Below are 20,672 nucleotides of genomic sequence, written 5' to 3'. Positions count from 1 at the left end.
TCCCACTAGTTGATCCAGAAGGCTGCAGCTTGTCTACTCTAAGAGAAATTAAGAAAAGAGATCACATTTCTCCTCTTTTAGCTGCTCTGCACTGGCTCCCTGTAAAATCTATTTCTTGCTCTTTGATAAATGAATTCTCCAATCTGTGTTAAAATGTCAGAACTGCATGTAGTCTCTGTGTTTCCAGTAAGGGCACAATAAAGAGCAAAACCGATATTATATGGCTCCAACAGCAACGTTTACGATATAAGTCATCATGTGCACATTTAGTCTTCAAATTGTCTTAAATAAATATTCTAATTTAAAAGGACATAATTTTAAAAGGGTTTTACGTTAATATTGTTATTAATTTAAATGTCATAATGTCGAAGTACTATGTATTTTTCTCTTATTTCACAAAGTGTTTTTTCATCACGGCCTGAAAATATAGAATACAAATAATGTAAAAATAAAACAATAATTTTTTTAGACTGCTATTTCAGTAATATTTCTGTGTTTTCAGCAATATAATTGAATCAAACAAACTTATAAGTGGTATACATTTGTCATGTGAGCTAAACACAGCAAAAAAAGAGTGGCATAATTAAGAAGATATAAGTGTTTACAATGGTAACTTTACAAGAAGAGAAAAAACACGTGGATAGTGCAGACTATAGTACACAACTCACACAAATGACTCAAACAAGAGTTAAGCAAAGATCACTGGGTAAGAGCATTCTCTCTCTGCCACAATATGTCATTCTATTTCTTGTTTTTTGACTGTTTTTGAACGTTTTAAGGAATGTTCTTAATTGTATTTAAATCTTTTTTTTTCCTTTTGCATTAAGTTTGGATGCTTTTCATGGTTTTATGTGAAGCACTTTATATTGCCTTGTTAATGAAATGTGCTTTACATATAAACTAGCCTTGCCTTAGTTGAGATAATATTGTACATGCAGCCCACAGAAAACAATTGGACACAAGTTAATAAACGACCCTTGGGTAAAAGCATCCCATCTCTGACGTACAGTATAGGGTGAAGCTTTAGTGTGAAAATCTATATAGACCAGTACAAACACAGTATGCCCACAAGAGGAAAGTTGAGGGATGGAGATCTCAGCTCTCTTTATTGGCCTGGTCCTGTGGCCGTGTTTGTTTAAACGGAGCTCAGCTATTGTCTTGAATAGTTCTGTGGATGGTGTGAAACAAAGAGCTGGGCTTACAGAGGAGAGGACTGGTGTTGGGGTCAGCACCGACGGTTCATCAGTGAAATGTGAGCTCCAGGGTACTATTCGTCTACCTGCTTTCTCAATAGATGGTGACTACGTAATTGGTGGTGTTTTGTCCATACACCACTATGCACACACAGTGAAGCATAACTACACCATGATGCCTGATTCAATAAGATGCTCAGGAAGGTTAGTAAGAGGAAGATGTGGGGGCTAAAAGAACATTAGTCTGTGGGGATGGAAATGTTTGAATGTGTTTAGCAAATAGCAAATTGTGACTTTTTAGAGATGAAAATGTTGGTGATAAATATTAAGTTCATCAACTATGTATACCTATTTAACGGGATGAATACTAAATACTAGTTTTGATTTGGTTGGTTAGCATTCAAATTTACAGGCAACTTTTTTGTTTACTGTTTATTTTGGTGTTAAGGTAATTCTTTGATGTATTAGTTGATCACATATGCAGTGCAGCTATCAATTGTTCTACATAACTTTGAAATGCATTTGTCTTTTAATTTCTATAAAATAAGTGAATTGTCCTCATCATATGTAGACCATATGTTAAACAGTGACATCAGTGTCTGTGTGCAGCATTGATACCCGTGAACTGCGCTTCTCACGTGCAATGATCTTCGCCATCGAGGAGATTAACAACAGCACGGAGCTGCTGCCGGGCATCAAACTCGGTTATCAGATCTATGACTCGTGTGCCTCTGTGCCTGTAGCGGTGCATGTGGCATTCCAGCTGTCAGGTGGCCTGGACCCGGTGTTTGACACCGGCGACAATTGTTCACAATCTGGTAAAGTGATGGCCATTGTTGGTGAGTCTGGGTCCACACCATCCATCAGCATGTCTCGCATCATCGGGCGCTTTAACATTCCTCAAGTAAATATTTAGAATATCTGAAAACGATGTGTTTAAGATACCAGTGCTATTTTATATCCATTCTGTTAAATAATTGCATTGTTGTGTTTATTTAGGTTAGTTACTTTGCCACTTGTGCATGCCTGTCCGATAAGCAGCAGTACCCAAGTTTCTTCAGAACGATTCCAAGTGACCAGTTCCAGGCTGACGCGCTGTCAAAGCTGGTAAAACACTTTGGTTGGACTTGGATAGGTGCTATCCGATCGGACTCGGATTATGGAAACAATGGCATGGCGTCGTTCCTGAACGCAGCACACAAAGAGGGGATCTGTGTGGAATATTCTGAATCTTTCTATCGGACCAACCCACGAAGCAGGATCCAGAGAGTAGCCGACATTATCCGCAGGTTTTTACATTCATTTATTTTGTGCTTTTCTTCCCTTAACTCACACAAAACTTCACAACATAAATCCACAACAGTGTTCTGGAAAGTATAAAATAGAAATGTATTTTTTCACCTTAAAGGCAAATTAGAAATTAATCTTTTGCTCCTGACAAGTGTATTTATCTCATATTTGCTAACTATCTTTGTTAAGAACATACTTAGTGAGACCAAAACTATCTCCAGACATATGTACAAATATTTTGTAGTATTTTTTTTTCAAATTTCTCCAATAAAATGCACTGTTATTTCTCTCCAGGTCGACAGCTATGGTTATTGTGGCATTCACATCCTCTGGAGACTTGAGGATTCTGCTGGAAGAGCTGTCGCTCAAGCCCTCTCCACCTCGCCAGTGGATAGGCAGTGAGTCCTGGGTAACTGACCCAGACATGCTGAGGTTCAGTTTCTGTGCTGGAGCAGTCGGATTTGGCATTGAGCGGTCTGTCATTCCAGGTCTGAGAGACTTCCTGCTGGATGTCTCTCCCTCTAAAGTGGCTGCCTCTCCAGTGCTAACTGAGTTCTGGGAGGATGCGTTCAACTGCAGGTTGGGAAAAAGTGAGAAAAGTGGGTTGATTTTTAACATAAAAGACACTCACAGTTGGATCTTGTCTGTGTTGTGTGTTTTAAATCTGACTTAATAGGCAGCTGCTTGAATAACCCAATCCCTGAGTAATGAAAGGGAAAACTATAGTTCGTGAACAAAGACATGAAGTGGACATAAATTCTCTGTGAATAATCTGACTTAAAAAGAAGCTTTTAAAGGTCAAGTTTAGGCACTGCTGTCTTGGAGAAGATGTCAACACTAAAGTCCTGAACACAAGCACACACTATATGATGGACAGTCTTTAGGCCACCAAGCTAAATAAAGAAATTATAATTGTACTCATAACTATGTTACAATTACATTGTATATATACACATGTAAATATGCACATTGGTTTAAATATACTGTTATATTGCCGTGAATTTATAAATAATTTGAAAGACATTCATTGAGGTAAATTCAGTGTTCAATTAAAAAAATATTTAATTTTTTTTCCTGACAATAGGAGCTGATTTAAACAAGGTAAAAAAATAACAACAAAACATATTGCCAGAATTTGGAACTGCGCATATTTAAACAACAAAAAATAGATGAAGAAATATTGTAGAGAAGTAAGGAAAGGAGAGTGTTTTGAATTGTAGTTGCTTGAAATAGAAGAATATAGATACAAGACTTTCTAAGGCACATTTTACAGGTTATTAGAAATAAAAACATTATACATGAGAAAGAATGATATAACTTTTAGCCTTAAAACACCTTCCTGTATCATTGTGTGTTTTCAGAAGCAGCCACAGACAAGACTGCGTGTGATGGAACTGAAGACATAGAGATGATCCAGAGCCCGTACACTGACACATCTCAGCTCCGAATCACTAACATGGTCTACAAGGCTGTTTATGCAATAGCACATGCCATTCATAATGCAGTGTGTCAGGAAACACATTCTATAGCCCATTGTGACAAACTGAGCAGCATAGAGTCCAAACAGGTCAGTCAAAACCAATATGGAAACATCACAATTCCCTTTTGTTTGTAATACTGTACTTTTTACTCAATGAAATATCAATTTTATTATAAATTGTTTAATTTCTCCCCCTCTCCATCTACCATTACTTCATCCTCAGGTTCTCACTCAATTGAAAAAAGTCAATTTTTCCCAAAATGGTTATCATGTGTCATTTGATGACAGCGGGGATCCTGTGGCCACATACGAGCTGATTAACTGGCAAAAAACTGAGAGTGGCAGCATTGAGCTGGTGGCAGTAGGGCACTACGATGCATCACTGCCAGTGGGACAGGAACTCCGCATCAACAAGAACCTCACCTGGGTGGAGGGTGGCACACAAGTAGGGAGATAATTTTTTTTAGATCATATCATGTCCCAAACTTCAAATTTGATGATATGTGTGTTTGCTCCCTGTTCCTCCACTCCCTACGGGCTGTGAAGAGGTCTGTTCTTAAGTTACACCATTTTCAGTCTGAAATCCCACTTATTTTCAACAAAAATGTTCCCTTGAGTTGCAGCACAGGATTAGTAAAAAAACGGACTCTGCACAAAAAGACTGTGACTTTGTAAGATAACTGCTTGCTTTGTCCAATTCAGACTGCTGAAGCCTCATTTTGGCTTTAGCTAAACTTTAGAATGTATTATTAAACAACTGTGGATTTCTTCCAGCATCAGTTGCATTGATAAAACACACTTACACATAATGACTTGCTTTTACTGATATTAGACGGACTTGAAAATAATCTGAACTTCTTTAACCCTCAGAGCTTTGAAGTACAACTGAATGTGTGTGACTTTGTTTGTATGTGCCAGGTGCCTGTGTCAGTGTGCACTGACAGCTGTCCTGCAGGAACTCGTAAAGTGCTGCAGAAAGGAAAACCCATCTGCTGTTATGATTGTATACCTTGTCCTGAGGGGGAGATTAGTAACGCTACAGGTATTGTTTGTCCAAATGGATATCTTCTGTACAACATGAAATATTAAACACAATTGCTAAAAGACCTCTTTTGCTGTATTTTTTCAGATTCCCCTGATTGTTTCCTTTGCTCCAAGGAATTATGGCCCAATGCAAAGAGAGACACTTGTCTCCCAAAGCCTGTAGAGTTTCTTTCCTTCAACGAGGCCCTAGGAACCATCCTGGCTACATTCTCAGTTGGTGGTGCCTGTCTTGCCATTATAACAGCGGCTGTGTTCCACCGTTACAGGACATCCCCGATTGTCAGAGCCAACAACTCTGAGCTGAGCTTCCTGCTGCTCTTCTCTCTGACTCTCTGTTTCCTATGCTCCTTAACCTTCATTGGAGCACCCTCTGAGTGGTCCTGCATGCTGCGCCACACATCGTTTGGGATCACCTTCGTCCTCTGCATCTCTTGTGTTCTTGGAAAAACAATAGTTGTGTTAATGGCTTTCAAAGCTACTCTCCCAGGTGGTAATGTTATGAAATGGTTTGGTCCTCCACAGCAAAGGATGACTGTACTGTCTTTCACCTTCATTCAAGTTATAATATGTACTCTTTGGTTGGTTCTTAGTCCTCCTTTTCCAATGAAAAACCTAACCACATACAAGGAGAGAATCATCCTGGAGTGTGCATTAGGCTCAGCTATTGGGTTCTGGGCTGTGCTCGGGTACATCGGCCTGCTGGCTGTCTTTTGCTTTGTGTTAGCTGTCCTAGCCCGGAAACTACCTGATAATTTCAATGAAGCCAAGCTTATCACCTTCAGCATGCTGATATTCTGTGCAGTCTGGGTCACCTTCATCCCAGCATATGTCAGTTCTCCTGGGAAATTTACTGTGGCTGTGGAGATATTTGCCATTCTTGCTTCCAGTTTTGCACTAATATTGTGTATATTTGCTCCAAAGTGTTTCATCATATTGTTTAAACCAGAGAAAAACACCAAGAAACATTTAATGAACAAAAATCAATATTAAAACATAAAGTTTGGCGAAAACTAAGATGGCAATTGAAGGGACTTTTCATACAAATACCTAAACCACAGAGGACAAAGAGGGATAACTTGTTTCACATGTGTGCTCTTGGTTAAAATGTAATCAACGATTATTTTGTATTTTAAACATATATGCTCATTAGCATAATGTAAATTGTAGCATTGTACATATTAAATCTCTGTTTCAATTCATCATGTTCATAATCTAAGCATGCCAGCCGTTCTCTCACTCCAACACGTCACTCCGAATTCAAAGAATTGTTCTACACACCTGATTTTCATCACCTGTAGTTTACCTATTAGTGCACTTCTTAAATAGATGCTCCAATCTGTTTTCAATGTCAGAACTGCATGTATTCACTCTGTGTTTTAAGTAAAGATACAATAAAGACAAAAACAACTACCTTATGGCTTCAACAGAAACATTTAGTATAGGATATGATGTGCACATTGAGTTTCAACTTCTTTATCTCAATATTTACAATTAGTGCTCTTAATATTTATTAATAATTTAATATTTGCAGCATTGTGTGATTGAACCAAACAAACAACTTATTAGTGGTGTACATTTGTTAGACTGTTATACGAGGAAAACATAGAAAAAAGTTGTAAGAGTATGACTTAATTAAGAAGATATAAAATGTTTTCTATTGTAACTTTACAAGAAGAGAAAAGAGACAAGGACAGTGCAAATTATATTGTATGAAAAGCTCATATAAATGACTTGTTCAAGACTTTATCAAAGACTACTGGGTAAGAGCATCCTCTCTCTGACGTACAGTAGGAGGGAAGCTTCAGACTGATAATCTATATAGACCAGTACAAACACAGTATGCCCAAAAGAGGAAAGTTGAGGGATGGAGATCTCAGCTCTCTTTATTGGCCTGATCCTTTCGCTGAGTTTTTTTAAACTGAGCTCAGCTTTTGTCTTTAATGGTTCTGTGGATGGTGTGAAACAAAGGGCTGGGCTTACAGAGGATAGGACTGGTGTTGGGGTCAGCACCGACGGCTCATCTGTGAAATGTGAGCTCCAGGGTACTCTTCGTCTACCTGCTTTCTCAATGGATGGTGACTATGTTATTGGTGGTGTTTTCTCCATACATTACTCCATGCACACGATGAAGCATAACTACACCACCATGCCTGATCCACTAAGATGCTCAGGGAGGTTAGTAAGAGGGAAATGTGGGGGTTAAAAGAATGTTACTCTGTGGGGATGGAAATTAAATATTTTAAATTGTACGGTGTGCTATTAATAATTTTACAAAGCGTTTTTACAAAAAACACATTAATTAACATAAAGAGCTTGAACAGTATTGGACAACACAACTGAAGGTTGTTCTTTTAAAAACATTTGTAGTAAGAAAATACAATACAAAAACAAATGTTTAAATATTAATTAATTAATTGTATGATTCATGAAATAGTTTTCAACAAGATAAACACAAAGCAAGAATTTAAATTGAATTGACAATTGTAATAACTTTTGCCGGATTTTGGGATTTTTATCTAATACTGTGTTTTGAATGTTGGTGTTCGGCAACTTTTTGATATAATTGTGGACAACAGATGCAGTGTAGCTATTATTGTCCATAACTCTGAATTGAAGATCTCCTTATTTTTATATATCTTGAGTGAATTGTCCACATCAGATGTAGATAATTTTTTAAACAGTGACTCAAGTGTTTGTGTGCAGCATTGATACCCGTGAACTGCGCTTCTCACGCGCAATGATCTTCGCCATCGAGGAGATTAACAACAGCACGGAGCTGCTGCCGGGCATCAAACTCGGTTATCAGATCTATGACTCGTGTGCCTCTGTGCCTGTAGCGGTGCATGTGGCATTCCAGCTGTCAGGCGGCCTGGACCCGGTGTTTTACACCGGCAACAATTGTTCACAATCTGGTAAAGTGATGGCCATTGTTGGTGAGTCTGGGTCCACACCATCCATCAGCATGTCTCGCATCATCGGGCCCTTTAACATTCCTCAAGTAAATATTTTGAATTTCTGAAAACAACGTGTTTAATGGACTGGTGCTAAATTGTGTCCGTCCTTTTAAATAATTGCATTGTTGTGTTCATTTAGGTTAGTCACTTTGCCACTTGTGCATGCCTGTCTGATAAGCAGCAGTATCCAAATTTCTTCAGAACCATCCCAAGTGACAAGATCCAGGCTGACGCACTGGTAAAGCTGGTAAAACACTTTGGTTGGACTTGGATAGGTGCTGTCCGATCGGACTCGGACTATGGTAACAATGGCATGGCGTCGTTCCTAAACGCAGCACACAAAGAGGGGATCTGTGTGGAATATTCTGAATCCTTCTATCGGACACATCCACGAAGCAGGATCCAGAGAGTAGCTGACATTATCCGCAGGTTTTTACTCTCACTAATTTTGTCCTTTTCTTCCCTTAACACATACAAAACTTCACAACACATATCCACAACAATGTTCTGGAAAGTATAAGATAGAAAAGTATTTTTTCACCTTAAATGCAAATTAGAATCTAATCTTTTTCTCCAGACAAGTGTATTTATCTCATATTTGCTAACTATCTTTGTTAAGAACATACTTAGTGAGACCAAAACTATCTCCAGACATATGCACAAATATTTTATAGTATATTTTGTTCATATTTGTCTAATACAATGCACTATTATTTCTCTCCAGGTCGACAGCTATTGTTATTGTGGCATTCACATCTACTGCAGACATGAGGATTCTGCTGGAAGAGCTGTCTCTCAAGCCCTTTCCACCTCACCAGTGGATAGGCAGTGAGGCCTGGGTAACTGACCCAGACTTGCTGAGGTTCAGTTTCTGTGCTGGAGCAGTCGGATTTAGCATTGAGCAATCCGTTATTTCAGGTCTGAGAGACTTCCTGCTGGATTTCTCTCCCTCTAAAGTGACTGCCTCTCCAATGTTTACTGAGTTCTGGGAGGATGCATTCAACTGCAGGCTGGGAAAAAGCGAGAAAAGTGGGTTGATTATTAACATAAAAGACACTCACAGTTGGATCTTGTCTGTGTCGTCTGTTTTTAAATCTGACTTAAGAAGCTGCTACTTGAACAACCCAATCCCTGAGTAATGAAAGGGAAAACTATAGTCAGTGAACAAAGACATGAAGTGGACATAAATTCTCGGTGAATAATCTGACTTAAATTTAAGCTTGTAAAGGTCAAGTTTAGGCACTGCTGTCTTGGAGAAGATGTCAACACTAAAGTCCTGAACACAAGCACACACTATATGATAGACAGTCTTTAGGCCACCAAGCTAAATAAAGAAATTATAATTGTACTCATAACTATGTTACAATTACATTGTATATATACACATGTAAATATGCACGTTGGTTTAAATATACTGTTATATTGCCGTGAATTTATAGATAATTTGAAAGACATTTAAAGAGGTCAATTCAGTGTTCAATTAAAAAAATATTTATTTTTTTCCTGACAATATGAGCTGGTAAAACTGAAACTGCACATATTAAAACAACAAAAAACAGATAAAGATATATTATAAAAATCAAAGAAAATAGATACAAGACTTTCTAAGGCACATTTTGCAGGTTAAATGTTATAAAAAATAACATTATACATGAGAAAGAATGATATAACTTTTAGCCTTAAAACACCTTTCTGTATTATTGTGTTTTCAGCAGCAGCCACAGATAAGACTGCGTGTGATGGAACTGAAGACCTAGAAACGATCCAGAGCCCGTACACTGACACATCTCAGCTCCGAATCACTAACATGGTCTACAAGGCTGTTTATGCAATAGCACATGCCATTCATAATGCAGTGTGTCAGGAAACAACTTCTATAACCCAGTGTGACAAACTGAGCAGCATAGAGTCCAAACAGGTCAGTCAAAACCAATATGGAAACACCACAATTCACTTTTGTTTGTAATACTGTACTTTTTACTCAATGAAATATCAATTGTATTATAAATTGTTTAATTTCTCCCCCTCTCCGTCTTCCATTACTTCATCCTCAGATTCTCACTCAGTTGAAAAAAGTCAATTTTTCCCAAAATGGTTATCATGTGTCATTTGATGACAGCGGGGATCCTGTGGCCACATACGAGTTGGTTAACTGGCAAAAAACTGAGAGTGGCAGCATTGAGCTGGTGGTAGTAGGGCACTACGATGCATCACTGCCAGTGGGACAGGAACTCCGTATCAACAAGAACCTCACCTGGGTGGAGGGTGGCACACAAGTAGGGAATCCAAAATGTATATTATATCATGTCCCAAACTTCAAATTTGATGATATGTGTGTTTGCTCCCTGTTCCTCCACTCCCTACGGGCTGTGAAGAGGTCTGTTCTTAAATTACAAGATTTTCAGTCTGAAATCCCACTTATTTTCAACAAAAATGTTCCTTTGAGTTGCAGCACAGGATTAGTAAAAAAAACGGACTTTGCACAAAAAGACTGTGACTTTGTAAGATAACTCCTTGCTTTGTCCAATTCAGACTGATGAAGCCTCATTTTGGCTTTAGCTAAACTTTAGAATGTATTATTAAACAACGGTGAATTTCTTCCACCATCAGTTGCATTGATTAAACACACTTACACACAATGACTTGCTTTTACTGATTTTAGACGGACTTGAAAATAATCTGAACTTCTTTAACCCTCAGAGCTATGAAGTACAAGTGAATGTGTGTGACTTTGTTTGTGCCAGGTGCCTGTGTCAGTGTGCACTGACAGCTGTCCTGCAGGAACTCGTAAAGTGCTGCAGAAAGGAAAACCCATCTGCTGTTATGATTGTATACCTTGTCCTGAGGGGGAGATTAGTAACGCTACAGGTATTGTTTGTCCAAATGCATATCTTCTGTACAACATGAAATATTAAACACAATTGCTAAAAGACCTCTTTTGCTGTATTGTTTCAGATTCCCCTGATTGTTTCCTTTGCTCCAAGGAATTATGGCCCAATGAAAAGAGAGACACTTGTCTCCCAAAGCCTGTAGAGTTTCTTTCCTTCAACGAGGCCCTAGGAATCATCATGGCGGCATTCTCAGTTGGTGGTGCCTGTCTTGCCATTATAACAGCGGCTGTGTTCCACCGTCACAGGACATCCCCGATTGTCAGAGCCAACAACTCTGAGCTGAGCTTCCTGCTGCTCTTCTCTCTGACTCTCTGTTTCCTATGCTCCTTAACCTTCATTGGAGCACCCTCTGAGTGGTCCTGCATGCTGCGCCACACATCGTTTGGGATCACCTTCGTCCTCTGCATCTCTTGTGTTCTTGGAAAAACAATAGTTGTGTTAATGGCTTTCAAAGCTACTCTCCCAGGTGGTAATGTTATGAAATGGTTTGGTCCTCCACAGCAAAGGATGACTGTAGTGTCTTTCACTTGTATTCAAGTTATAATATGTACTCTTTGGTTGGTTCTTAGTCCTCCTTTTCCAATGAAAAACCTAACCACATACAAGGAGAGAATCATCCTGGAGTGTGCATTAGGCTCAGCTATTGGGTTCTGGGCTGTGCTCGGGTACATCGGCCTGCTGGCTGTCTTTTGCTTTGTGTTAGCTGTCCTAGCCCGGAAACTACCTGATAATTTTAATGAAGCCAAGCTTATCACCTTCAGCATGCTGATATTCTGTGCAGTCTGGGTCACCTTTATCCCAGCATATGTCAGTTCTCCTGGGAAATTTACTGTGGCTGTGGAGATATTTGCCATTCTTGCTTCCAGTTTTGCACTAATATTGTGTATATTTGCTCCAAAGTGTTTCATCATATTGTTTAAACCAGAGAAAAACACCAAGAAACATTTAATGAACAAAAATCAATATTAAAACATAAAGTTTGGAGAAAACTAAGATGGCAATTGAAGGGACTTTTAATACAAATACCTAAACCACAGAGGACAAAGAGGGTACATGTGTGCTCTTGGTTAAAAACTAATCAATGTTTATTTTGTATTTTAAACATATATGCTCATTAGCATAATGTAAATTGTAGCATTGTACATAATAAATCTCTGTTTCAATTCATCATGTTCATAATCTAAGCATGCCAGCCGTTCTCTCACTCCAACACGTCACTCCGAATTCAAAGAATTGTTCTACACACCTGATTCCCATCACCTGTAGCTTACCTATACGTGCACTTCTTAAATAGATGCTCCAATCTGTTTTCAATGTCAGAACTGCATGTATTCACTCTGTGTTTTAAGTAAAGATACAATAAAGACAAAAACAACTACCTTATGGCTTCAACAGCAACATTTAGTATAGGATATGATGTGCACATTGAGTTTCATCTTCTTTATCTAAATATTTAGAATTGGTGATCTTAATATTTATTAATAATTTAATATTTGCAGCATTGTGTGATTAAACCAAACAAACAACTTATTTGTGGTGTACATTTGTTACTGTTATATGAGCAAAACATAGAACAAATGTGTAAGAGTTTGACTTAATTAAGAATATATTTATTGTTTCCAATTGTAATTTTTCAAGAACAGAAAAGAGACGCGGACAGTGCAAATTATATTGTATGAAAAGCTCATATAACTGACTTGTTCAAGAGTTCATCAAAGACCACTGTGTAAGAGCATCCTCTCTCTGACGTACAGTAAGTTAACGTACAGTAGGAGGGAAGCTTCAGTCTGATAATCAGTGGCAGTGCGTCCATAGAGGGCGCTAGGGCGCCGCCCCTCTTAAAATGTTGAGATGAAGAAAAAAAAGAAGATGAAAAAAAAGAAAATCCTGTCAAAAAACATTATATACCAAATCATTTAAAGAGCAAATATACCGTGTTGACGCGCTAAATGTGTGTGGGAGAACGTCAGTCTGTCAACAACCACTTAAGTTAAATGAGACATAAATAATATATCGCCACTCATCCTCACGGAGAGAAGCCCCTCCCCATTTTCGGGGCACCAGCCCAACATGTGTGTGCGGCAGCGAGCAAACATTTCACGGTCGTTTCGGCAAGGACGGCTTCTCATTGGCTGATGAAACGTGAATCTTGGGGCGCAAACATGTGCGCCCTGGCCAATGACATTGTTTCTTATTTCACGTGACTGGACTATTCGGCAAATGAGAGACCGGTATCGTTCCCTCAGCCCAGAGAGCTCCACGGAGCTACGGGAGCAGGCTGCTAACCGGAGCTGGTCAGCTGGTTCTCAGTGAGTAATGCACTGTTTAGTTTCCCCTGTCTGTTGTTCCAAAGTCCTGGGACTGAAACTCTCTGGACTACAACGGGGGGAGGGATCTAAAGAGCTTCAGAGAAGTGTAAAGCACGAATCTTGCCGCAGTTATCTAGCTAACAGCATGAAGCTAACTAGCTAACAGCATGAAGCTAACCCTGTTTGCAGAGCAGAGCAGCAGAAGGAGACCGAACTGGCATCGAAAACACAACGAAGAAGTTCTGAAAAACAGACACATTCCCTCAAGAATAATGGAAACAGGCTGGTTACAGACATGATTGACTTTAACCAGAGTTATTGAGAAGTTTGCCAACTTTAAAGAGAGGAGGCTACTTTTCTTTACATAAAGTGGGTCTACTCTGTCAAACAGTTAGAAATGCACTCTGTCATTTCTTGTTTTCAATGTATTTTATTTTATTTTTGTTTGTTGTTCAACGATATTGTTGAGTGTTTGTGAATTTTATTTTAATGAGCTATTTTTATTTAGCGTTATTTTTAAAAATCTGTTTCCTGCGGAAATTGCTTTCCATCTCTGTTGCACTTCCTGCTCCTGAGTCCCGTCTTTCCCTCACAATGGTTTTATATTGCTGAGGGTGAGTTGAGTGAAAAACGATGTCGCACTATTTTGGCTATATTCTTTAATACAAATTAACCGTTTATGTTACATACAGTAATGGTCGCAAATACGATCACGGCGTCCAGCTGTCGTGTCATTTAGACCGTCAAAATATACGTTTGGTGGCGGTTTCATTGAGCCACTTTGGCACCGTTTATTTAGCTACATCCGGTCGCCCCGACGTATATTTTCCTTGTGTAAATTGTGTTGTTTTACGTGTATAGGAAGTGGAAGTGCAGGGACAGATCAGAAGGCAAATGTGTGTGTTCTGTTGTCTTCTGCAGGTATGTGTTTCCCTTTTGTTCAATGTTAGAATTTTCGCTGTTTCTGCTGAAATGACTCAAGCTCATGTAGTTATTTATTTTGTCAATTAGGGGTCTCTGTTTTCCCCTTGTATGTTACATGTCATGGTTTTTGATGAGAATTGTTATTATTTAGATTTAATGTGGTCCTGTCTTCCATGGACAATGGTTTTATATTGCTGAGGGAAGTGGAAGTGCAGAGACAGATCAGAAGGCAAATGTGTGTGTTCTGTTGTCTTCTGCAGAATAAATAAGTGCTGGGAAAATCCACCATCTGAGCCGACTTCTTCCATGCCCGTTCCACATCTGTTACATCTGCTCTGAACCTCTTTCATGTGAGGGTGAAACGCTTTTATTTTGCAAACCTCTGAAACCCAACCCAATGTTCCTTAAAGCTGCTCTGAACCTCTCATGCCCAAAGTTACAGTGTGTTGATAGTTGTTATTGGACAGTGTTGAGCACGGTGTGTTCTTGAAATAAAGCTTTGTTTTTTACGATATTCTACTCAAAACCTCTTTTCTTCTCATTGTTGAGTGCTATTTCAACTGTGTCGCCCAACTGCCCCCCCCCCCCCCCCCCAAAAAAATCACCAGCCGCCACTGCTGAAAATCTATATAGACCAGTACAAACACAGTATGCCCACAAGAGGAAAGTTGAAGGATGGAGATCTCAGCTCTCTTTATTGGCCTGATCCTGTCGCTGAGTTTTTTTAAACTGAGCTCAGCTATTGTCTTTAATGGTTCTGTGGATGGTGTGAAACAAAGGGCTGGGCTTACAGAGGATAGGACTGGTGTTGGGGTCAGCACCGAAGACTCATCTGTGAAATGTGAGCTCCAGGGTATTCTTCGTCGACCTGCTTTCTCAATGGATGGTGACTACGTTATTGGGGGTGTTTTCGCCATACATTACTCCATGCACACGATGAAGCATAACTACACCACCATGCCTGATCCAGTAAGATGCTCAGGGAGGTTAGTAAGAGGGAAATGTGGGGGTTAAAACATTTTACTCTGTGGGGATGTAAATTAAATATTTTAAATTGTACGGTGTGCAAGTGATACTTTTACAAAGCATTTTTACAAAAACACATTGTTTAACATAAAGATCTTGAACAGTATTGGACAACACAACTGAAGGTTGTTCATTAAAGCATTTGCAGTAAGTAAAACAAAAATACAATCCAAAAATGTTTTTTGAAATGTAAATTAATTAATTGTATGATTCATGAAATAGTTTTCATCAAGATAAACAAAAAGCAAGAATTTAAATTGATTTGACAATTGTAATAACGTTTGTCGGATTTTTGGATTAATACCTAATACTGTGTTTTGAACGTTGGTGTTCAGGCAACTTTTTGATATAATTGTGGACGACAGATTTAGTGCAATTGCAATGTAATTTTGTATATCTATAGTGAATTGTTCTCATAAGATGTAGATCATATTTTAAACAATGACTCAAGTGTCTGTGTGCAGCATTGTTACCCGTGAACTGCGCTTCTCACGCGCAATGATCTTCGCCATCGAGGAGATTAACAACAGCACGGAGCTGCTGCCGGGCATCAAACTCGGTTATCAGATCTATGACTCGTGTGCCTCTGTGCCTGTAGCGGTGCATGCGGCATTCCAGCTGTCAGGCGGCCTGGACCCGGTGTTTAACACCGGCGACAATTGTTCACAATCTGGTAAAGTGATGGCCATTGTTGGTGAGTCTGGGTCCACGCCATCCATCAGCATGTCTCGCATCATCGGACCCTTTAACATTCCTCAAGTAAATATTTTGAATTTCTGAAAACAATGTGTTTAATGGACTGGTGCTAAATTGTGTCCGTCCTTTTAAATAATTGCACTGTTGTGTTCATTTAGGTTAGTCACTTTGCCACTTGTGCATGCCTGTCCGATAAGCAGCAGTACCCAAGTTTCTTCAGAACCATCCCAAGTGACCAGTTCCAGGCTGACGCGCTGGCAAAGCTGGTAAAACACTTTGGTTGGACTTGGATAGGTGCTATCCGATCGGACTCGGATTATGGAAACAATGGCATGGCGTCGTTCCTAAACGCAGCACACAAAGAGGGGATCTGTGTGGAATATTCTGAATCCTTCTATCGGACCAACCCACGAAGCAGGATTCAGAGAGTAGCCGACATTATCCGCAGGTTTTTACACTCACTGATTTTGTGCTTTTCTTCCCTTAACTCACACAAAACTTCACAACACAAATCCACAACAGTGTTCTGGAAAGTATAAGATAGAAGAGTATTTTTTCACCTTAAAGGCAAATTAGAAATTAATCTTTTGCGCCTGACAAGTATATTTATCTCATATTTGCTAACTATCTTTGTTAAGAACATACTTAGTGAGACCAAAACTATCTACAGACATATGTACAAATATTTTGTAGTATTTTTGTTCAAATTTCTCCAATAAAATGCACTGTTATTTCTCTCCAGGTCGACAGCTATTGTTATTGTGGCATTCACATCTCCTGGAGACATGAGGATTCTGCTGGAAGAGCTGTCTCTCAAGCCCTTTCCACCTCGCCAGTGGATAGGCAGTGAGGCCTGGGTAACTGACCCAGCTATGCTGAGGTTCAGTTTCTGTGCTGGAGCAGTCGGATTTGGCATTGAGCAATCTGTCATTCCAGGTCTGAGAGACTTCCTGCTGGATGTCTCTCCCTCTAAAGTGGCTGACTCTCCAGTCCTTACTGAGTTCTGGGAGGATGCATTTGACTGCAGGCTGGGAAAAAGTGAGAAAAGTGGGTTGATTTTTAACATAAAAGACACTCACAGTTGGATCTTGTCTGTGTTGTGTGTTTTTAAATCTGACTTAATAGGCAGCTGCTTGAATAACCCAATCCCTGAGTGATAAAAGGGAAAACTATAGTTAGTGAACAAAGAAATGAAGTGGACATAAATTCTCTGTGAATAATCAGACTTAAAAAGAAGCTTGTAAAGGTCAAGTTTAGGCACTGCTGTCTTGGAGAAGATGTCAACACTAAAGTCCTGAACACAAGCACACACTATATGATGGACAGTCTTTAGGCCACTAAGCTAAATAAAGAAATTATAATTGTACTCATAACTGTTACAATTACATTGTATATATACACATGTAAATATGCACATTGGTTTAAATATACTGTTATATTGCCGTGAATTTATAAATAATTTGAAAGACATTCATTGAGGTTAATTCAGTGTTCAATTAAAAAAATATGTAATTTTTTTTCCTGACAATAGGAGCTGATTTAAACAAGGTAAAAAATAACAACAAAACATATTGCCAGAATTTGGAACTGCACTTATTAAAACAACAAAAAATAGATGAAGAAATATTGTAGAGAACTAAGGAAATGAGAGTGTTTTGAATTGTAGTTGCTTGAAATAGAAGAATATAGATACAAGACTTTCTAAGGCACATTTTACAGGTTAAATGAAATAAAAACATTATACATGAGAAAGAATGATATAACTTTTAAGCAAAAAACACCTTCCTGTATCATTGTGTGTTTTCAGAAGCAGCCACAGACAAGACTGCGTGTGATGGAACTGAAGACATAGAGATGATCCAGAGCCCGTACACTGACACATCTCAGCTCCGAATCACTAACATGGTCTACAAGGCTGTTTATGCAATAGCACATGCCATTCATAATGCAGTGTGTCAGGAAACACATTCTATAGCCCATTGTGACAAACTGAGCAGCATAGAGTCCAAACAGGTCAGTCAAAACCAATATGGAAACACCACAATTCACTTTTGTTTGTAATACTGTACTTTTTACTCAATGAAATATCAATTGTATTATAAATTGTTTAATTTCTCCCCCTCTCCGTCTTCCATTACTTCATCCTCAGGTTCTCACTCAGTTGAAAAAAGTCAATTTTTCCCAAAATGGTTATCATGTGTCATTTGATGATAGCGGGGATCCTGTGGCCACATACGAGCTGATTAACTGGCAAAAAACTGAGAGTGGCAGCATTGAGCTGGTGGCAGTAGGGCACTACGATGCATCACTGCCAGTGGGACAGGAACTCCGTATCAACAAGAACCTCACCTGGGTGGAGGGTGGCACACAAGTAGGGAGCCCAAAATGTATATTATATCATGTCCCAAACTTCAAATTTGATGATATGTGTGTTTGCTCCCTGTTCCTCCACTCCCTACGGGCTGTGAAGAGGTCTGTTCTTAAGTTACAACATTTTCAGTCTGAAATCCCACTTATTTTTAACAAAAATGTTCCCTTGAGTTGCAGCACAGGATTAGTAAAAAAACGGACTTTGCACAAAAAGACTGTGACTTTGTAAGATAACTGCTTGCTTTGTCCAATTCAGACTGCTGAAGCCTCATTTTGGCTTTAGCTAAACTTTAGAATGTATTATTAAACAACTGTGAATTTCTTCCACCATCAGTTGCATTGATTAAACACACTTACACATAATGACTTGCTTTTACTGATTTTAGATGGACTTGAAAATAATCTGAACATCTTTAACCCTCAGAGCACAACTGAATATGTGTGACTTTGTTTGTATGTGCCAGGTGCCTGTGTCAGTGTGCACTAACAGCTGTCCTGCAGGAACTCGTAAAGTGCTGCAGAAAGGAAAACCCATCTGCTGTTATGATTGTATACCTTGTCCTGAGGGGGAGATTAGTAACGCTACAGGTATTGTTTGTCCAAATGCATATCTTCTGTACAACATGAAATATTAAACACAATTGCTAAAAGACCTCTTTTGCTGTATTGTTTCAGATTCCCCTGATTGTTTCCTTTGCTCCAAGGAATTATGGCCCAATGAAAAGAGAGACACTTGTCTCCCAAAGCCTGTAGAGTTTCTTTCCTTCAACGAGGCCCTAGGAATCATCCTGGCTACATTCTCAGTTGGTGGTGCCTGTCTTGCCATTATAACAGCGGCTGTGTTCCACCGTCACAGGACATCCCCGATTGTCAGAGCCAACAACTCTGAGCTGAGCTTCCTGCTGCTCTTCTCTCTGACTCTCTGTTTCCTATGCTCATTAACCTTCATTGGAGCACCCTCTGAGTGGTCCTGCATGCTGCGCCACACAGCGTTTGGGATCACCTTCGTCCTCTGCATCTCTTGTGTTCTTGGAAAAACAATAGTTGTGTTAATGGCGTTCAAAGCTACTCTCCCAGGTGGTAATGTTATGAAATGGTTTGGTCCTCCACAGCAAAGGATGACTGTACTGTCTTTCACTTGTATTCAAGTTATAATATGTACTCTTTGGTTGGTTCTTAGTCCTCCTTTTCCAATGAAAAACTTAACCACATACAAGGAGAGAATCATCCTGGAGTGTGCATTAGGCTCAGCTATTGGGTTCTGGGCTGTGCTCGGGTACATCGGCCTGCTGGCTGTCTTTTGCTTTGTGTTAGCTGTCCTAGCCCGGAAACTACCTGATAATTTCAATGAAGCCAAGCTTATCACCTTCAGCATGCTGATATTCTGTGCAGTCTGGGTCACCTTCATCCCAGCATATGTCAGTTCCCCTGGGAAATTGACCGTGGCTGTGGAGATATTTGCCATTCTTGCTTCCAGTTTTGCACTAATATTGTGTATATTTGCTCCAAAGTGTTTCATTATATTATTTCAGCCAGAGAAAAACACAAAGAAACATTTAATGAACAAAAGTCAATATTAAAACATAAAGTTTGGAGAAAACTAAGATTTACAATTCACATTTACAAGAACTAGTCACATTTATATATAACAAAACAATCAGACAGAACTGTGGCACTAAAACGCCTCACACTCAATAGAATTAGAAATAACCATAAAATAAAAACAACAGAGACAAATGAACACAACACTACTGCAGAACAAAACAAGCAGCTTAGTCACTTCAAGTTAAAGTCCATCCTCCTCTCTTTGCCAACAAACAACTCAATGACGAGGTCGTAGTTTGTCGTAGAGCTTTAAGTCCACTAACAGCTCCTTTTCGATGGCCATGGACAGCAGTGATGAAAGTCAAGCCTCCCCAGTTCCGTTTCAGGACTGAACATTGCTGGCTCAAGCTAGCTAGCTGTGGGGTCGGATGGCCGTTGGTTATAATGTCCTTTTCCTGAAACGTCCTCCTTGAGAAAGGCTTCAAGATTAAATCCTCCACCAAGTCCGCTTCTCTTCCTTCCGCCATTAAAAGTTAAAAGCAAAAAACTGTGGTGACTTCTTGACCCCCGCTAATCTATCTCCTTCTCTCAGTTGAACTGCATGTGGGCCCACTAACCAATCACAGCGCAGGTTAATCTGACGTACTTTCATGGGCTTCCAGAAGGCCAAAGGACCTCAAAAAATTGTCCGAGTATGTCAAACTAACGATATGATTGGTTGAAGAGTATGTCAATCACCGATAAGGTCCCCATAAACTTCAAGCAGGCTATACTTGTCTTGGCCCGTGTGAAGGCCTGAGATCAGCTGTTGTTCTTCCATAGAGACTGTGGAGGTGAAATATTATTGGATAAAAGCTTGAGTTAAAATAAATTGGACTGAAAGCAGCGCTGCCGGAAGGAAGCACAGCAACAAAGGAATACAATAGTGCAATAAGAAAATGAAAATTAAG

The 20,672-nt window shown here is 39.4% G+C and overlaps 2 protein-coding genes across 2 annotated transcripts; both read left to right on the top strand.

The window, feature by feature from the left end:
* The first annotated feature begins 1,350 nt into the window (after positions 1 to 1,350).
* Positions 1,351 to 6,369, top strand: LOC130211223 (extracellular calcium-sensing receptor-like). Its single transcript, XM_056441951.1, has 8 exons — positions 1,351 to 1,397; positions 1,803 to 2,097; positions 2,193 to 2,482; positions 2,778 to 3,073; positions 3,845 to 4,050; positions 4,187 to 4,408; positions 4,882 to 5,005; positions 5,093 to 6,369. Exons 1-8 carry the CDS (start codon positions 1,366 to 1,368, stop codon positions 5,995 to 5,997), a joined length of 2,370 nt encoding a protein of 789 aa, XP_056297926.1. The 5' UTR covers positions 1,351 to 1,365; the 3' UTR covers positions 5,998 to 6,369.
* A 784-nt stretch (positions 6,370 to 7,153) lies between these two features.
* On the top strand, positions 7,154 to 19,781 carry LOC130210822 (extracellular calcium-sensing receptor-like). The gene is given in 16 exon segments (XM_056441310.1): positions 7,154 to 7,182; positions 7,711 to 8,005; positions 8,101 to 8,390; positions 8,686 to 8,981; positions 9,674 to 9,879; positions 10,016 to 10,237; positions 10,706 to 10,829; positions 10,917 to 11,811; positions 14,865 to 15,071; positions 15,576 to 15,870; positions 15,966 to 16,255; positions 16,550 to 16,854; positions 17,621 to 17,820; positions 17,957 to 18,178; positions 18,642 to 18,765; positions 18,853 to 19,781. Coding segments are annotated over 16 exon segments (4,929 nt in total).
* The last annotated feature ends 891 nt before the right edge of the window (positions 19,782 to 20,672 follow it).

Source organism: Pseudoliparis swirei, chromosome 20 (genome assembly GCF_029220125.1).
Source record: "Pseudoliparis swirei isolate HS2019 ecotype Mariana Trench chromosome 20, NWPU_hadal_v1, whole genome shotgun sequence".
Taxonomy (NCBI): Eukaryota; Metazoa; Chordata; class Actinopteri; order Perciformes; family Liparidae; genus Pseudoliparis; species Pseudoliparis swirei.
The sequence above is the reverse complement of the archived record's forward strand: the minus strand, read 5'-3'. Positions and strand labels throughout refer to the sequence as shown.